This window comes from Schistocerca americana, chromosome 2 (genome assembly GCF_021461395.2).
Source record: "Schistocerca americana isolate TAMUIC-IGC-003095 chromosome 2, iqSchAmer2.1, whole genome shotgun sequence".
Lineage (NCBI taxonomy): Eukaryota > Metazoa > Arthropoda > Insecta > Orthoptera > Acrididae > Schistocerca > Schistocerca americana.
This window is the reverse complement of record NC_060120.1, coordinates 727063346-727083448: the sequence shown is the minus strand read 5'-3', so window position 1 is coordinate 727083448 and position 20103 is coordinate 727063346. Positions and strand designations below refer to the sequence as shown.

The 20103-nt window shown below is 41.2% G+C and overlaps 1 protein-coding gene across 1 annotated transcript in view; it reads left to right on the top strand.

Moving 5' to 3' along the window:
• Positions 1-1626: 1626 nt before the first annotated feature.
• Positions 1627-20103, top strand: part of LOC124594633 (mucin-17-like) — an 89371-nt gene continuing 70894 nt past the window's right edge. Inside the window, exons 1-3 of the mRNA XM_047133002.1 lie at positions 1627-1700; positions 3748-4011; positions 5510-5760. Coding sequence (XP_046988958.1) covers positions 1686-1700; positions 3748-4011; positions 5510-5760 — 530 coding nt within the window. The 5' untranslated portion in view covers positions 1627-1685. The remainder of the gene's footprint in view (positions 1701-3747; positions 4012-5509; positions 5761-20103) is intronic.

Sequence of the window (20103 nt, the reverse complement as noted above, 5' to 3'; positions counted from 1 at the left end):
CAAAATGACATCTGACACCTGTACGATCGTCTCGCGCCTGATTGGAGGACTGTTTTGTGGCTACACAAGATCAGACATGGCATTTGCGTTTTCCAAGGCAATTTTCGCCTTATACAAACTCGTTTTGTAAATTCGATACCTTTTCTTTACTGCAAACTAATGTTTATTTACGTTCCAAATGGTTTTCGTTTTTTATTTTAAGGTATCCTCAGAGGATTTAATTGGGAATAATACAGTTTTGTTGTTCCATACTGTAATCATAGATTCGAAAAAGTTTATGCCATAATTTTTACATGAATAAAATACTTCTCGGTTACTAGTTCATAATGCCAAAATATGCGTTTCCTGTCATCTGGTCGTACCTTAGAGGTCACACGCCCCACCCCAGAAGCGTTGCCACATGCTCACATCGAAATCTTTTGGTCATGAAGTTTTCATATTTCGATAGCTAGATGATGTGAAACACATCACCACTTATCTGGCAAGGACTACAGATTTATCTTACGGAAACTGCGAGCGATTTGTTCACTTGGTATCTTTTTTTTATTTGTGTACACAAGTGTTGCCAACCTGTCGACTGTTACTCTCTCTCTCTCTCTCTCTCTCTCTCTCTCTCTCTCTCTCCCTCCCTCCGCGCGCGCGCGTTTGTGTGTGTGTGAGAAAGAGAGAGAACTTCAAAACCAAAAGAAGATCTCGGCGTGAGTACGTGGCGAATTTTTATTAGTTAAGTAGCTGTGCTCGCTCTAACCTGCGACCAGATGAAAGAAAACACAGTCTTTGGCAGGACAAAGGAGCTATAGTAATATTTTATTACTTTAAAAATTATGATTGTGAACAGTTTCGAATCTATAATTATCGCACATAAAAACAAAACTGTATCATTCCGAATTAAATCCATTGAATACGCCTTAATATAAAAGGCGAAAGCCCTCTGGAACGTAGATAAATATTAAGGGTGCAGTCATAAAAAGATGTTTGAATCAATAAAAGAGTGTTAAAAATATGTAATTGCTGCGGAAAATGGCCACATCAACATACTTGCTGCACGCAGTTACTGCACAGTCAAAATATTATTTGCACTTTGCCTCCTGTGGCCGCTATCGGAAACACACTGTGACCTTACAGTGGTGATTAATGGAAAAGTTTCGCACAGTCAGTGTTTTCAGTTCAGCTGTACATATACTATCAAGTGGTTCACCGTGCCCTCGTGAAATATCAGTTAAAAACTCGCGATAAGCCGACAGAAGCACACTCACTTCCAGGTGCAAAAATATTGTGGTAGACTAACAAACTTTGTGACTGTTACACAACTACTTCAGGGTCTTCAAATTTCATTTTCCATCATTGTGGCGGGAAGTGCTCGTCGTAGTCCCGCAATAGCGACAGCTTAAACCGCGGTAGCTGTGACATTGCGGCACCCTAGCGGCGTGGCTGCGCCGTGTCGCAAGGGCGGGGCAGCGTCTTCTGAGAGCTGGCTCGCTTCTGTTGCAGAGCACCGATGAGCGCACGGCCGTGAGCACTTCGCCGCCATGGAGGCCCAAGACGAGCTCAGCTGCTCGAGCGGCGGCAGCAGCAACAGCACCAGCACTGCCTCTCTGCCGCGCCACCACGACCCGCCCCCGCCGCCCCCCAGCACGCCGCCGCCCCCGCCGCCAACGATCGACACCAAGAGGTCCAGCATCGTTATGATGATCAACCAAGTAAGTGCCGTCTGCTCTCCAGCATTGGGGCGAACCGACGAAATTTCGTTTAGGCACATTTCCTGAGTATTTTGGTATGAGGTGCGTACTGTCTCCAGTGGCTCATTGCAGATTTAACTGCATTGATTTCTTACCACCCCTCCCTCCCCCTCCACCCCCCCCCCCCCCCTTCCCGCCATTACAGTGTATCGCGGATGATCCTGTTGTATGCAGAGAAGCAGCGACCTTAGAAAATATCTGCAAAATGCAGGAAAACCTGCATAGGATCTGCTCTTCATTCGAGCATTGGTAGTTCATCCTAAATATAAACAAATGTAATGTTCTTCGCATAAATAGATAGAAGGATCCGTTATTGTATGACTACATGATTGCAGAACAACCACTGGAAGCAGTCACATCCTTTAAATATCTGGAAATGGGGATTATATAAAGTGCATCAACCACATAACACTAATTGCCGGGAGGGAAGGTGTTAGAATGAAACTCATTGAAAGAATCCTAATGAAGTCCACATGTTATAGTAACCACAATCCTTAACATGCAATAGCAAGGTGAATGTCTTTCTGGAGGGAGTGGTTCAAAACCTGATGATGGAACATTCTTTGATGAAATTCAGCCAGTAAGAGGAGACGATCTGGTAGCTTACCGTTGCTCATCAGCAGACCTTTTGCTCTCCCATATATCCCATGGAGTGTGGGGACAGGCGGCACAGTGCTTCTTGAGAGAAATGGGCTGTGTATCATTACATAAATTGTGTTATGTTAACCCAGTCCGATACTAATCTCATACAGTTCAGTGTGATGGGTTTCTCACACATTATTTGTTAATTGCACTGCGTTTTGGTACTAATGCTAGACTGAAATTCATTGGAGGAATCCTCAGGAAGTGTAGTTCATCAACGAAAGAGATAGCCTAGAAAAACTTCGTGTGACAGAATAGCTTGCCAGTAAATATTGCTTCCTCCTACATATATCTTGAGAAAAATTGTCAGTAAATATTGCTTCCTCCTACATATATCTTGAGAAATGAGACTGGACTTAAAATTGGAGAGATTCAGGCTCACTTGTGAGCTTACCAACAGTTGTCCTTCTCGTGTACCATTTTCAATTGGCACAGGAAAAGGGGGAGGGGGGAGTGTGTGCTACACAAAGTACCCTCCAACTACACCATAATATGACTTGTGGAGTTTAGATATAGGTTGCACTCAAAATATCTCCAAAAGAGTGTAAATGTCGATGGCATGTGCTATCTGTTTTGTCTGGTTGCAAACTTCTTCCATTCACTCACACTTTTGCTAACAGAATGTTTGTACTGCACAGCTGCAACCACCCACAGTTTGATTTTGTATACCTTACTGAAAAATTGCAGTTTTTGGTTTTGAATTTTACTGTCATCACCAGACGTGCTTTCATACTTGTATCAAAATACGTGGGTATGAGTTTACATGTGAGCTGCCCTAGGATAAGCAAAAATTCACAGTTTGAAATGTTTGACAGTGATGGTTGTGTCACATACTCAACTTACATGGAATGATTGGCTTTCTTTTCGAACAGCTGATACTTACGTTGTTCTTCATGTTTTCACTTACATTCACACTGTTACATATGTACATAAGTGCCTGTGAGAAGCCAGCTCGATTCTGGTGATTGTGTTTTACAGTCTTTTTAACATTTGTGAAGATGTTTTTACAGAAACAAAGATCATTGGGGTAACAAACAAAATAAATCATAATTATGTAAACATGCTAATGGATACCATGGTTCCCTTATAACAAAATACAGTAATGTACCTGCAATACCAGATATTTACTGTGAGCTATCATGTCATCAAAATTGCAGATGTAATCCATTCACCTCCTAAATTCACTATGAATAGACTACGTGGCAAAACCAGAATTACATTATTTTTATGATATCGTGTACTGCATCCACACTGATCTATAGTTATAAACATTTGGTAACAATATTGCATAGTTGAAAAAAGCCATACAATGACTCGATAGGACGGGCATAGACTTTTCTCGCTATTGGTTATCAATATGTCTCAGGACGAGGTGGACACCAAGGGCTCAGGTGGCGTCTCCAACCCGGGCTTCGTGGATGATGATGGCAGTGCCAGCGGCCGCGCCACAACGCCGACTTCAACATCTGGTGCAGAACCACACCGACCTGCTCCACCACCACCTCAACCACAGCTGCAGCAGCTGACCAACGGTGGCTTCAATGAGCACCACCTCAATGGCGTAAATGGCGGGCCATTCCTCAACACCACTGTGCAGCAGCCACCAGGAGTCGTTGGTACTCTTACTGAGGTAAGGGCACACATCTCATTTCTTGGCACAGATTATGAGGTTGACATTCAAGGGAAAGGGCCAGCATCACACATTTTCATAGTTGTCTTCTGTGATTTTTGCGCATGGGCTTTTCTTTCCAGTCTTCTGACTCATTTGATATGGCCTGTACAACACCCCTAAAGTGTGCCCTGACACTTCCCTGCTCACTTTTAAATCTTTTGAAGCACTGAATAAATTATATTAGTAGACTAAACACAGTCAATGGAGAATCAAAATTACCTTAAGCAATTTGAATTTTATGTATGACTACTTATATCTTTCTTTTAATACATACTCATCTGATTATTACTTTTATATGCTGAGATAAGTATTACATATTTGGCTTACTTACAAAAGAGTTACTTATTTACCACTCTATTATTCCTCTTTTGTTAAATTTTCGTTCAGTTTTAACAGGTCAATGTTATACAACTTTCCTGTAATACATCTTATCTTAGTCAAAATTGTAGCAACAAATCCAGAGATACACTAATTCTCTACCCAAAGATCACATTCCTGTGGGTTCTTATACTTGGTGTTTCTAAATGTATTAAGGAAATAAAGTTAGATAAAAGTAGCTAAAGTGGAAGAGTTGGGTTAACTGTTGTACTGTGGTCCAGAATTTATTTTGAGGGAGGTAGTTACCATCATCACTTTTGCGCTTAAATTAATGCATTTCCAAATGAAGCCCAATCATTTCAGACATTGTCCTCTCACTACATTACTTTTCCCATATACAGGAAACTATCAATTGTTGTTGTTGTTGTTGTGGTCTTCAGTCCTGAGACTGGTTTGATGCAGCTCTCCGTGCTACTCTGTCCTGTGCAAGCTTCTTCAACTCCCAGTACTTACTGCAACCTACATCCTTCTTAATCTGCTTAGTGTATTCATCTCTTGGTCTCCCTCTACGATTTTTACCCTCCACGCTGCCCTCCAATGCTAAATTTGTGATCCCTTGATGCTTCAAAACATGTCCTACCAACCGGTCCCTTCTTCTTGTCAAGTTGTGCCACAAACTCCTCTTCTCCCCAATTCTATTGAATACCTCCTCATTAGTTCTGTGATCTACTCATCTAATCTTGAGCATTCTTCTGTAGCACCACATTTCAAAAGCTTCTATTCTCTTCTTGTCCAAACTATTTATCATCCATGTTTCACTTCCATACAAATATTTTCATAAATGGCTTCCTGACACTTAAATCTATACTCAATGTTAACAAATTTCTCTTCTTCAGAAATGCTTTCCTTGCCATTGCCAGTCTACATTTTATATCCTCTCTACTTCAACCATCATTAGTTATTTTGCTCCCCAAATAGCAAAACTACTTTAAGTGTCTCATTTCCTAATCTAATTCCACAGCATCACCTGACTTAATTCGACTACATTCCATTATCCTTGTTTTGCTTTTGTTGATGTTCATCTTATCATCCATCTTATATCCTCCTTATTATTATTATTATTTACTTTTTTTTTTAGGTGCAGCTGAACAGCATGGAACGCAGGAAAAGTGCGAAAGACAAAGAGGTGGCTGCTGAAGCTGTGAATCTAGAGCTTGTGAATATGAACCCATTTACTGGCAATGGAGATGCTGATACTACAACAGCTGGTAGCCTTCCTATCAAGAAAGAAGGAGGAGATGACCTGCCAGACATAGCAGCAGAGTCCTATGCAAACGATCCATATGATGAGTACTTTGTACCTGTCAATGAGCATCGAAAGTACATGAGGTAAGCTTTCAGCTGGTTTCTGCAGTTTAAGATAAAAGAAATTTTATAATGGTAAGTTGCAGTATTGACTTCAATCCTACTATTTCACAAGCAACAGAAATGTGTAGATTGCTTGATTTAGAGGCAAAGCTTCTTCTTCTTCTTCTTCTTCACAAAAAGTAGCATACTCATGGTCTTCTTCTGACAGCCCTTCTATTCGCATGCAATAATTATTTCATTCTCTGTTGTGTGCCATGGAGCTTAAGTAAGAAATTTTTAGTATTATTGTGATCCCCATTAGTGTATTAGTACAAATTTGTTCTCCTTGGGCATTCAAGATATGTAAAAAGTCAGGATTAAAAATATAAAATGAAATATTTAAATGATTTTAGACATGAGCTTTCATATATGTATAATTGGTAATCAACGTGCTATATTGATTTCTGTAATTCAAAGAAAAATTGCAAAATTCACTGAAGCACCAAAGAAACTGGCATAGGTATGCATATTAAAATAAAGAGATGTGTAAACAAGCAGAATATGGTGCTGCAGTCAGCAATGCCTATATAAGACAACACGTATCTGGCGCAGTTGTTAGATTGGTTACTGCTGCTACAACAATAGGTTATCAAGATTTAAGTGAGTTTGAACGTGATGTTATAATCGGCCCACGAGCGATGGGACACAGCATCTCCATGATAGCGATGAAGTGAGGATTCTCCTGTATGAACATTTCATGAGTGTAGCGTGAATATCAGGAATCTCGTAAAACATCAAGTCTCTGACATCGCTGGGGCCGGAAAAAGATCCTGCAAGAACAGGACCAACGATGACTGAAGAGAATCGTTCAACGTGACAGAAGTGCAACCCTTCTGCAAATTGCTACAGGTTTCAATGCTGGGCCCATCAGTAAGTGTCAGCGTGAGTACCATTCAACCAAACATCATCGATATTGGCTTTTGGAGCTGAAGACCCACTTGCGTACCCTTGATGACTGCACAACACGAAGCAAAGGCCTCGCCTGGGCCCGTCAACACTAACACTGGACTGTTGATGACTGGAAACATGTTGCCTGGTCAGACAAGCCTTGTTTCAAATTTTATTGAGCGGATGGACATGTATGGGTATAGAGACAACTTCATGAATCTATGGACCTTGCATGTCAACAGGGGACTGTTCAAGCAGATGGATGCTCTTTAATGATGTGGGGTGTGTGCAATTGGAATGACATGGGACCCCTGATACGTCTAGATATGACTCTTGACAGGTGACACGTACATAAGTATCCTGTCTGATCATCTACATCCATTCATGTCCATTGTGCATTCTGACGGGCTTAGGTAATTGCAGCAGGATAATATGACGCCCCACACATCCAGAATTGCTACAGAGTGGCTCCAGGAACACTCTTGTGAGTTTAAACGCTTCCACTGTCCACCAAACTCCCCAGACATGAACATTATTGAGCATATCTGGGATGCTTGCAACATGCTGTTCAGAAGAGATCTCCACCCCCTCGTGGTCTTACAGATTTATGGACAGCCCTGCAGGATTCATGGTGTCAGTTCGCTCCAGCAATACTTCAGACATTAGTTGAGTCCATGCCACGTCATGTTGCAGCACTTCTGCATGCTTGTGGGGGCCCTACATGACATTAGGCAGGCATACCTGTTTCTTTGGCTCTTCAGTGTAACAATAATTAAAACAGTTATGTACCAAAGTTGATGAAATCTGCCATATTGTGCATCACAACACATCCAGAAATTGTTAAGAAAAGAGGAAAAACTCTGAATCATAAAATCCTGAAGTGTCACATTCTAGAATTAAAATCACATTGAAAACAGCCATGTTATTCATATGGAATAGTTTATAAAGAACCACAGAAAACTCAAATCGGGATTTAGGGACAAGCCAAAGTGACACAAAAAGTTTTTTCTCCCTTTTTAAGCCATTCTGTTGAGCTACAACCACCATAACCTAATCAAGTGGACATGACATACCAATATACAAACAGTATTGTCCACTACTCCATTCAGTTCAGTGAATTCCATTCCCATTATTCAAGTAAGAGGATCTAAAATACCTCTGCAAATAACAGCAATAGTGCACCAGCAGGAAAGCCTTCAACTTGGATATGAAAATTGTCAGTTTGTGGCTAAAAGCATTCAGCTGTTGCAAAAGTCTGTTTAAAATGTAATATGCAGAGCTTTACTGGGGTTTTGATCAGATCTAAGGTTACATATACAATATAAAGATTGTTACTCAGCCTTATGTTCGTTGGATAGACACTGCTACTCCTCTCTACATAGTTCATTCTGTTAACCAAAAATTTTAAAAGATGTACAGCAATATCAGTTTAAGAAGCCCTAGTTCATTAAATAGACCTCTGTGAATTATTTCCACACATGATGGGTGGAAGGCACACCTTCGGGCTAAAAGTATAAACATGAAAACATGGTGCCAAATGAAAATTCTGTAGGTTTTGTGTCAACTCCAAGATTATTATTTATCCACTACCATGAGAAACTGTGATTGATTTCTATTATGAGCAGTAACACAATAAGTGCATTTCATATGCTGATGATGGTGTGGTTACCAACATGTATATTGTACAAATGGAAAGACTGTGATTGACTCAGAAGCTATAACATTTTAGTTTAGAATACCAGTAGCAGTATTCACAACACAACCCATAACAGACAGAATAGATACCAACACAGTTACATAAAAAGGATGTATTTCAGAATGAATTTTCATTATGCAGCAGAATATGCACTGATTTGAAACTTCTTGGCAGATTTAAACCTTGTGCTGGACTGGGACACAAAGCTGGCAGTTGTGCCTTTCATGGGCACACAGGCTCACCATTTACTCTGTAGGAAGTTTCAAAGAATCTATTTGTTCTCAAACAAAATACCTATTTATATAGACATTGTGTAAAATAGGCCCTCTAACAAACTTTTATTTGAATACTACAATCAGGTTGGAATAACACAAGCTTTGTTAGTATTGAATGTGGATATTCTGAGCAGGAATACATCATTCACAGTGACGTGTAAGGCTGTTAATGTGTTGTGTCTCTATGAAGTGAGTGCCATTCTGTCTTCAGAGCTTTCTTCTAAGGATAGGGAAGGACTAAAAGGAATACTACAGACAGTAGAATCTTTCCTGGAAGCAGCCCATATTTGCTTTATGAGATCTAAGCAGACCACATACAAACACTCTCTTATATTAAGGGATTCCTTTTATGGATGTTTGATGGATAGCAACAGATTCCAGCTTCTTATGCACTCCAGATATTTTGCTGACACTGCGGTAGCTAAACTGGGACTTACATGTAAAGACAGTGGTCCATCCTTTATTCACGACTTAGTGACGAAATACTGACTGCAGGCACTCTCCCCTGCATCTAGTGGTGATTGGTGCACATAATCAGTACCTATAGATAGTTGCCTTCATGAAGCCTCCTGTGCTCCTCCAGTGATTGTATTTTTTCAAGTGCATAACAGAAAATATCACAGGTAACCAGGTGTCATATCCACTAATTGAGTCTTTTAGCTGCTAAACGTCTTGTCAGAAATTCTTGCCACATTGTTCGAATGACAACAGGAGAAACATTTTACATCAAAATAAATTCACTGACTGCAAATATCTTGGCATCTATAGATATAGTACCTATTAGTCACATATGAAAATTTTTGCCAGACTGGACTTGAATCTGGATTTCCCACTTATTGCCTACCTCAACCACTTTGGCTATCTGTGCCTACCTCCAAGACTGACCCAAATTTCCATATGTCATACTGTGTATGTACCTATACCGTAGTACTAAACCAAGGTGTAGAAACTTTGTACTTGATATATGCATTTCAAGTTGGCAGTATAACAGTTTAACAAGCGAAGAACAGGAAGCCCGAGGTGCCAGATATGGGACATGAACCCATCCCAGTGCAATAAAATTGCTTTAGGTTGTGATGTCAAAACTCCATTGTTGCTGGATTTGTTTTGTGTGTACGTAAACAGTGTGCATTGTGTTTCATTTCTACTGTGTGCTTGTGTTAAATTCTGCTTTAGAAAATTCTGATACATGAAAATCCCACAGAATAGAGTTTGTTCTTCTAGTGATAATCCTTTGTGTCCAGGTGTGCCACTAAACTGCCAGGCACTGGAGTTACTATGGAGAACTCGTGAGTTTTACAAACAGGAGAAAGAATATGGACAGCTGTCAGTTCTTGCTGATAAAGTAGTGGAACACATCTCAATAACTCTTCGAATTAATGCAAGAATGGTAGTAAATAAGGGGATGTTCGTGCAAAAGTTGAGAGATGTAGATATGAGCTTAACGATACCGAGATGACTGGATCAGATAATGTATTTTTAGCAACTCCTGGAAAGAAGAAAAAGCAGCTTTATCCTGTCACCAACTTAGCTTCTTTCCAGACTGATGCAGTTCACAGGCATACTTATGCTTGCAAAAGCAGGAAAGAGTATTATAACATTGCAAAGTTGATAGTGTCATTAAAAGAATGTGAAATTTCCAGGGGTGGGAAAACATCACTAAAAATTGTACTGAAAAGTATCAGTTTCCATTACAAATACTAGGGACCCAAAATCCTGTTGAAAATGTGCATTCAGGGGTGGGAAAACATCACTAAATATTTTGCTGAAAAGTATGGGTTTCCTTTACAAAGTGCTAGATGGACCCAAAATCCTGTTAGAAAAGGAGCATATTGTGACAGCAAATTCTTATTCTTGAGGAAAAAAAAATCTTCTTTCACAAAGTGCCTAGCACCTGGCACATGTTGGTCTATCAATTATTCTGATGATTTTGAAAGGCATCCCTGTTGGCTTTTGAACACATTATAAGTTGATTTCTGAAGGAATCATAAATTGATATTTGAATGCGTGCATAGTATATGTAATGCCTCTGCCAGCGGAACCCATCTAGAAATAAACTTTCCTGCAGACAAAAGGGGATGGGGCTATACGAGCTGAGTGGAATAAAGCCGAATGGGTGAATAACAACTGCTGTCTGTTTATGTGATTGATTGGGTATGTGAATGACCAGAAATGTTATAATTACTTGCAAAGTCCATAGATTCAGACTACCAGAGTGGAAATAAAGAACTAGCAGGAATAACAGGTAAGAAAGATTAAGTATTATCTTCTCAGTGTATCCAAGAAATTGAAATTTTGACAGAAAATTTTTGGGCAGATCGCTACACTAGAAAGGGCAAGTTGTACAGTCCCCAGCTAGCAGCCACTTAAGTTTTCTTCTGGGAGTAGCATGGAAGATGCATTGTACGAACATGTAATAGTGCGTAAGTGGAGAGTAATCGCTGGATAACTAAATCGATGATTCTGACAGGTTGGTAGGAGTTAACCAGAGAATGAGTTTTGTCAGTGGTAGGAATAGTTACAGAATTAGTGATGAGAAGATTGTTAGAATGAGGAAGGAGAAGAAATGGGACAACACACAAATTGTGGAAGAATATAATGATTCCAAATGTATACAAAAATTTCGTACTACTACTTTTCGATCACATGCTTGAGAAACTGTAGCACATGAATGAAATGTGAAACTATTTCCTAACATCAAGCTTTTTGCTTTTAGTAGGCCAAATAGGCATTTCATATTGGTATTTCATGAATTGCATTCGGCCCTATTATAAAAATGACCATTATTACCAAAACAGTCTCACATATTTGGCGTGTGTTACAATCGATGCAGTATTAGAAAGGCCTATTTTCTTTTACCTAGTAGACAGTGACAAAATAGACGAAATCAGATGGAGAAAACGCACCAGTCTTGGGTACTATTTGTATTAACAGCTTTTTCTGTATTAGACAACGACATTTCAATTTTTCATGTAGCAAAACGTTTGACAAATTTTGAAGAGGTAATAGATTCTTTCACAAGAGAGGAAAGCACACCATATAAAGCTATAGCAAGATTAGACAGAAACAAAATGCTAGGAGCCAAGGACTGAATAAATGTCACCACAGGACATTTTAATTTCCACTATCCTGAATATAGTTTGATGGCATTCATTACAAAATATACACATTTGAGTTCCACAGTGCAAAATACAGTGACACGCGCTAGAAGAATGCTGTGTGAAAACGCATGGCACTGCACTTTAGCACACTTAAGACCAAATAACACGTCTTCCATTTTCTTGAAGTTATATGTTTTATGTATCAGACTCTTCAGAAAGATGTGTGCTACAAAATGAACATTATATATATATATATATATATATATATAAAGACAAAGACTTTGGGCAAACTCTTTGTCTTTAAATATGTCTGCTTGTGTCTGTATGATATGTGTGTGTGCGAGTGTATACCCGTCCTTTTTTCCCCCTAAGGTAAGTCTTTCCGCTCCCGGGATTGGAATGACCCCTTACCCTCTCCCTTAAAACCCCCTTCCTTTCGTCTTTCCCGCTCCTTCCCTCTTTCCTGATGAGGCAACAGTTTGTTGCGAAAGCTTGAATTTTGTGTGTATGTATGTGTCTGTTTGTGCTTCTATCGACCTGCCAGCGCTTTCGTATGGTAAGTCACATCATCTTTGTTTTTAAATATATTTTTCCCGCGTGGAATGTTTCCCTCTATTATATATATATATATATATATATATGGGAAAAATATCTAAAAACAAAGATGATGTGACTTACCAAATGAAAGTGCTGACAGGTCAATAGACACACAAACATACACACAAAATTCAAGCTTTCGCAACCAACGGTTGCTTCATCAGGAAAGAGGGAAGGAGAGGGAAAGACGAAAGGATGTGGGTTTTAAGGGAGAGGGTAAGGAGTCATTCCAATCCCGGGAGCGGAAAGACTTACCTTAGGGGGAAAAAAGGACAGGTATACACTCGCACACACACATATCCATCCACACATACACAGTCACAAGCAGACATTTGTAAAGGCAAAGAATTTTGGCAGAGATGTCAGTCGAGGCAGAAGTACAGAGGCAAAGATGTTGTTGAAAGACAGGTGAGGTATGAGCGGCGGCAACTTGAAATTAGCGGAGGTTGAGGCCTGGCGGATAACGAGAAGAGAGGATATGCTCAAGGGCAAGTTCCCATCTCCGGAGTTCTGACAGGTTGGTGTTAGTGGGAAGTATCCAGATAACCCGGATGGTGTAACACTGTGCCGTGCACGGCCAGCACATCTTGGCTTCAGTTTGGAACTGGTGTAGGGACTGATGGAAAGACGGGTTGCAGCCAGAGATGGGAACTTTAAGTGTGAGGCCTTTGGGGGTAATGCCAAATGTCAGACAAGCCTGAGAAAATAAAATATGGGAGTGAGGGCGAAGGCATGTTTCCGGAGGGAATGTAAATAAAACTTAATGGGGTCGTTGTGGGGGTGTTGTGAGGGTGACATGGTATTAGAAGGTGGAAAGAGGGTGAAGGCATGTTTGCGGAGGGAATGTAAATAAAACTTAATGGGGTCGTTGTGGGGGTGTTGTGAGGGTGACATGGTATTAGAAGGTGGAAAGAGGCTTGTCTGACATTTGGCATTACCCCCAAAGGCCTCACACTTAAAGTTCCCATCTCTGGCTGCAACCCTTCTTTCCATCAGTCCCTATACCAGTTCCAAACTGAACAATCCATTGCCCTCACCCACCTAATCCTTCACCTACACATCAACTCAGCCAATGAACGCACCCGTCAACTCCTATCCTTAATAAAAGTCCTCAATCTTTCCTCTCCCACATCCACACCGGCTGTTCAGAGCATCCTCCTACAGGCCAACCGCAAATTAGAACAGCATGCCACCCTCCACCTTAAAAAACTATCCAATCTCCTGGTTTCCCACCTCCGGAAAGGCAACTCACTCACCCTTCACAACCTTTCCAGCAAACCTCTACCTCCTCTCATTGTACACAGACCCAGTCTCTCCCATCTACTCAATCTCCCACTTCCAGCTCCACTCCCTCCAAAACCTCAAAATTCCAATCAACACAATCTGGAACCACAACACCCTAATTCAGTAGTTTACCTTTCCTCCAAACCTCTCTCCCAATCCGAAATCTCTGTCCTATCCAAAGGCCTCACCTTCAGCCCCACTCCCAGATTCAACCAAACAGCTCTTGTCAAAGATTTACTGTCCTACACCCGTACTCTCTGCTGGAAATATCACTTTGCCACGAAGAAAAATGATCCTAATCCTACTCCTAATGATCCAACTTCCCAAGACACTATCCAAATTGAACCCTGCCTGGAACAGTTCCGTCCTCCGTCACAGCGGGACCCACCTCCTCTTCCTCAAAATCACCCTCACCAAACTTTCCAGGAATTTCTGACTTCCAGCCTTGCCTCTCAGTCCTTCTTAAAAAACCTTAAGCCTACTCCCAACATCACCACTGCTGAAGCCCAGGCTATCCGTGATCTGAAGGCTGACCGATCCATCGTCATTCTTCCGGCGGACAAGGGTTCCACGACCGTGGTACTTGATCGTCGGGAGTATGTGGCTGAGGGACTGCATCAGCTTTCAGACAACACTACATACAAAGTTTGCCAAGGTAATCCCATTCCTGATGTCCAGGCGGAGCTTCAAGGAATCCTCAGAACCTTGGGCCCCCTACAAAACCTTTCACCTGACTCCATCAACCTCCTGACCCCACTGACACCCCGCACCCCTACCTTCTACCTTCTTCCTAAAATTCACAAACCCAATCGTCCATGCCGTCCCATTGTAGCTGGTTACCAAGCCCCCACAGAACGTATTTCTGCCTACGTAGATCAACACCTTCAACCGTTGCATGCAGTCTCCCATCCTTCATCAAAGACAACAACCACTTCCTCGAATGCCTGGAATCCTTACCCAGTCTGTTACCCCCGGAAACCATCCTTGTAACCATTGATGCCACTTCTTTATACATAAATATTCCGCACATCCAGGGCCTCGCTGCGATGGAGCACTTCCTTTCACGCCGATCACCTGCCACCCTACATAAAACCTCTTTCCTCATTACCTTAGCCAGCTTCATCCTGACCCACAACTTCTTCACTTTTGAAGGCTGGACATACCAACAATTAAAGGGAACAGCCATGAGTACCAGGATGGCCCCCTCGTACGCCAACCTATTCATGGGTCGCTTAGAGGAAGCCTTCTTGGTTACCCAGGCCTGCCAACCCAGAGTTTGGTACAGATTTATTGATGACAGCTTCATGATCTGGACTCACAGTGAAGAACAAATCCAGAATTTCCTCTCCAACCTCAACTCCTTTGGTTCCATCAGATTCACCTGGTCCTACTCCAAATCCCATGCCACTTTCCTTGACGATGACCTCCATCTGTCCAATGGCCAGCTTCACACGTCCGTCCACATCAAACCCACCAACAAGCAACAGTACCGCCATTATGACAGCTGCCACCCATTCCACATCAAACGGTCCCTTCCCTACAGCCTAGGTCTTCGTGGCAAACGAATCTGCTCCAGTCCGGAATCCCTGAACCATTACACCAACAACCTGAAAACAGCTTTCGCATCCCGCAACTACCCTCCCGACCTGGTACAGAAGCAAATAACCAGAGCCACTTCCTCATCCCCTCAAACCCAGAACCTCCCACAGAAGAACCACAAAAGTGCCCCACTTGTGACAGGATACTTTCCGGGACTGGATCAGACTCTGAATGTGGCTCTCCAGCAGGGATACGACTTCCTCAAATCCTGCCCTGAAATGAGATCCATCCTTCATGAAATCCTCCCCACTCCACCAAGAGTGTCTTTCCGCCGTCCACCTAACCTTTGTAACCTCTTAGTTCATTCCTATGAAATCCCCAAACCACCTTCCCTACCCTCTGGCTCCTACCCTTGTAACCGCCCCCGGAGTAAAACCTGTCCCATGCACCCTCCCACCACCAGCTACTACAGTCCTGTAACCTGGAAGGTGTACACGATCAAAGGCAGAGCCACGTGTGAAAGCACCCACGTGATTTACCAACTAACCTGCCTACACTGTGAAGCTTTCTATGTGGGAATGACCAGCAACAAACTGTCCATTCACATGAATAGACACAGGCAGACAGTGTTTGTTGGTAATGAGGATCACCCTGTGGCTAAACATGCCTTGGTGCACGGCCAGCACATCTTGGCACAGTGTTACACCGTCCGGGTTATCTGGATACTTCCCACTAACACCAACCTGTCAGAACTCCGGAGATGGGAACTTGCCCTTCAGTATATCCTCCCTTCTCGTTATCTGCCAGGTCTCAACCTCCGCTAATTTCAAGTAGCCGCCGCTCATACCTCACCTGTCTTTCAACAACATCTTTGCCTCTTTACTTCCGCCTCGACTGACATCTCTGCCCAAACTCTTTGCCTTTACAAATGTCTGCTTGTGTCTGTGTATGTGCTGATGGATATGTGTGTGTGTGCAAGTGTATACCCGTCCTTTTTTCCCCCTAAGGTAAGTCTTTCCACTCTCGGGATTGGGATGACTCCTTACCCTCCCCCTTAAAACCCACATCCTTTCGTCTTTCCCTCTCCTTCCCTCTTTCCCTCTCCTTCCCTCTTTCCTGATGAAGCAACCGTTGGTTGCGAAAGCTAGAATCTTGTGTGTATGTTTGTGTGTTTATCGACCTGCCAGCACTTTTGTTTTTTTATATATATATATATATATATATATATATATATATATATTTTTTCCCCCTGTCCTGTCTCAAACGCTCTAGGGAGGCAGGCAGAGGGTGGGACACAACCATCTAGTATTGCCCCGGTTAGAAATATTGTATATTCGGGGCTGCTGCACAGAGCAGTCTGACTTGTAGTGGTGGGGGGGGATAGGTGTGCCTCCACATGATCCGTGTTTACATTTAGTGATTTTGCTGTTTCCTCTTCATTTACTGCTCTCACGTCAAATGAAAAAACAGTGATTTCTGTGGCTGGGAGTTATCAAGTGAATTAAAATACATTCACATAATTGTGGAAGGCTAAAATATGTTATTAGTTTCAGATTTTATTTTTTTCCGCCGTTCTGACAGTCAGGCATTAATTGCCTTGCAGAACAATGAAGTTATTTTTGCCACTTTGTTAAAGAAATTTGCCTTTTATTTATCTTTTCCGCTGAGGCAGCCAATTTATTAGAGACAAAGCGTTTAATTCCACACTATTGGCTTGTTTCAACTGTTCACTGCATTTCAAGTGCACGTTTTCATCTTCTAGCACATATGGCATTATGCCATAACAAAGAACCAAACATAAGAAAAAACAGTACTGGTACTCCCAAAAACCACACTGAAAAGCTTAATATCAGGTCAAGGCCTACTTCGTTGAGAATCTGGATATACGAATGAGCACTTTAAGGCGAATTATTCATTTCAGTATGATTCACGAAATTTCAATGCTCTTGGAGTATCCTCTGATGTCTTGTTTCTTTGATGACATAATTTAAGATCTTTTAATGTCTTACACATATGAACATATGGGCTTCCTACGTCATCGTAGCTGTGCAAGCATGGTGATGTCTCTTATCTGACACACTGGCAACTGCTGGAACAAATCTATTTATTGCAAATTGTGGTTTGAAAAATACTGTTTCGAAGTAAATTTCCTATTACCCAAGATGAACTATGTGCGAGAATGTATTTCTTAAATCACAGAGCATTTGACTCTCATTTAAAAATCAAATCTTTGACGACAAGCCATTCAGAAGAATTTTGAGCTCACAAGATCAGAGATTTATGTCGGTGTTAAACATTTTATGGGCACATTTGTGTGATGTATCTTAAAGTGTAAAACACATAAAAAAATCAACATCATATGTGAAAGCTTAGCTTCCCTTGTAGCTTATTAATCTTAGAGACAAATATTATATATGAAAGCTTTTCTTTTCTTGTAACAACACTGTTGTTGTGGTCTTCAGCCCAGAGACTGGTTTGATGCAGCCCTCCATGCTGCTCTATCCTGTGCAAGCTTCTTCATCTCCCAGTACCTACAGCAACCTACATCCTTCTGAATCTGCTTAGTGTATTCATCTCTTGGTCTCCCTCTATGATTTTTACCCTCCACACTTCCCTCCAATACTAAATTGGTGATCCCTTGATGCCTCAGAACGTGTCCTACCAACCGATCCCTTCTCCTAGTCAAGTTGTGCCACAAATTTCTCTTCTCCCCAATCCTATTCAATACCTCCTCATTAGTTATGTGATCTACCCATCTATTCTTCTGCATTCTTCTGTAGCACCACATTTCAAAAGCTTCTATTCTCTTCTTGTCCAAACTATTTATCGTCCATGTTTCACTTCCGTACATGGCTACACTCCATACAAATACTTTCAGAAACAACTTCCTGACACTTAAATCTATACTCGATGTTAACAAATTTCTCTTCTTCAGAAACGCTTTACTTGCCATTGCCAGTCTACATTTTATATCCTCTCTACTTCAACCATCATCAGTTATTTTGCTCCCCAAATAGCAAAACTCCTTTACTACTTTAAGTGTCTCATTTCCTAATCTAATTCCCTCAGCATCACCCGACTTAATTCGACTACATTCCATTATCCTCGTTTTGCTTTTGTTGATGTTCATCTTATATCCTCCTTTCAAGACACTATCCATTCCGTTCAACTGCTCTTCCAAGTCCTTTGCTGTCTCTGACAGAATTACAATGTCATCAGCAAACCTCAAAGTTTTTATTTCTTCTCCATGGATTTTAATACCTACTCCAAATTTTTCTTTTGTTTCCTTCACTGCTTGCTCAATATACAGATTGAATAACATCGGGGAGAGGCTACAACCCTGTCTCACTCTCTTCCCAACTACTGCTTCCCTTTCGTGTCCCTCAACTCTTATAACTGCCATCTGGTTTCTGTACAAATTGTAAACAGCCATTCGCTACCTGTATTTTGCCCCTGCCACCTTCAGAATTCGAAAGAGAGTATTCCAGTCAACATTGTCAAAAGCTTTCTCTAAGTCTACAAATGCTAGAAACATAGGTTTGCCTTTGCTTAATCAAGCTTCTAAGATAAGTCGTAGGGTCAGTATTGCCTCACGTGTTCCGATATTTCTATGGAAACTAAACTGATCTTCCCCGAGGTTGACTTCTACTAGTTTTTCCATTCGTCTGTAAAGAATTCGTTTTAGTATTTTGCAGCCGTGACTTATTAAACTGATAGTTCGGTAATTTTCATATCTGTCAACACCTGCTTTCTTTGGGATTGGAATTATTATATTCTTCTTGAAGTCTGAGGGTATTTCGCCAGTCTCATATATCTTGCTCACCAGATGGTAGAGTTTTGTCAGGACTGGCTCTTCCAAGGCTGTCAGTAGTTCTAATGGAATGTTGTCTACTCCTGGGGCCTTGTTTCGACTCAGGTCTTTCAGTGTTCTGTCAAACTCTTCATGCAGTATCATATCTCCAATTTCATCTTCATCTACATCCTCTTCCATTTCCATAATATTGTCCTCAAGTACATCACCCTTGTATAGACCATCTATATAGTCCTTCCACCTTTCTGCTTTCCCTTCTTTGCTTGGAACTGGGTTTCCATCTGAGCTCTTGATATTCATACTAGTGGTTCTCTTTTCTCCAAAGGTCTCTTTAATTTTCCTGTCGGCAGTATCTATCTTACCCCTGGTGAGACAAACCTCTACATCCTTACATTTATCTTCTAGCCATCCCTGCTTAGCCATTTTGAATTTTTTTTATATTTTCTCCTTTCATGAATTATGTTCAATATTTCTTCTGTTACCCAAGGATTTCTAGCAGCCTTCGTCTTTTTACCTACTTGATCCTCTGCTGTCTTCACTACTTCATCCCTCAAAGCTACCCATTCTTCTTGTACTGTATTTCTTTCCCCCATTCCTGTCAATTGTTCCCTTATGGTCACCTTGAAACTCTGTACAACCTCTGCTTCTTTCAGTTTATCCAGGTCCCATCTCCTTAAATTCCCACCATTTTGCAGTTTCTTCAGTTTTAATCTACAGTTCATAACCAATAGATTGTGGTCAGAGTCCTCATCTGTCCCTGGAAATGTCTTACAATTTAAAACCTGGTTCCTAAATCTCTGTCTTACCATTATATAATCTATCTGAAACCTGTCAGTATCTCCAGGCTTTTTCCATGTATACAACCTTCTTTTATGCTTCTTGAACCAAGTGTTAGCTATGATTAAGTTGTGCTCTGTGCAAAATTCTACCAGGCGGCTTCCTCTTTCATTTCTTCCCCCCAATCCATATTCACCTACTACGTTTCCTTCTCTCCCTTTTCCTACTACCGAATTCCAGTCACCCATGACTATTAAATTTTCGTCTCCCTTCACTATCTGAATAATTTCTTTTATTTCATCATACATTTCTTCAATTTCTTCATCATCTGCAGAGCTAGTTGGCATATAAACTTGT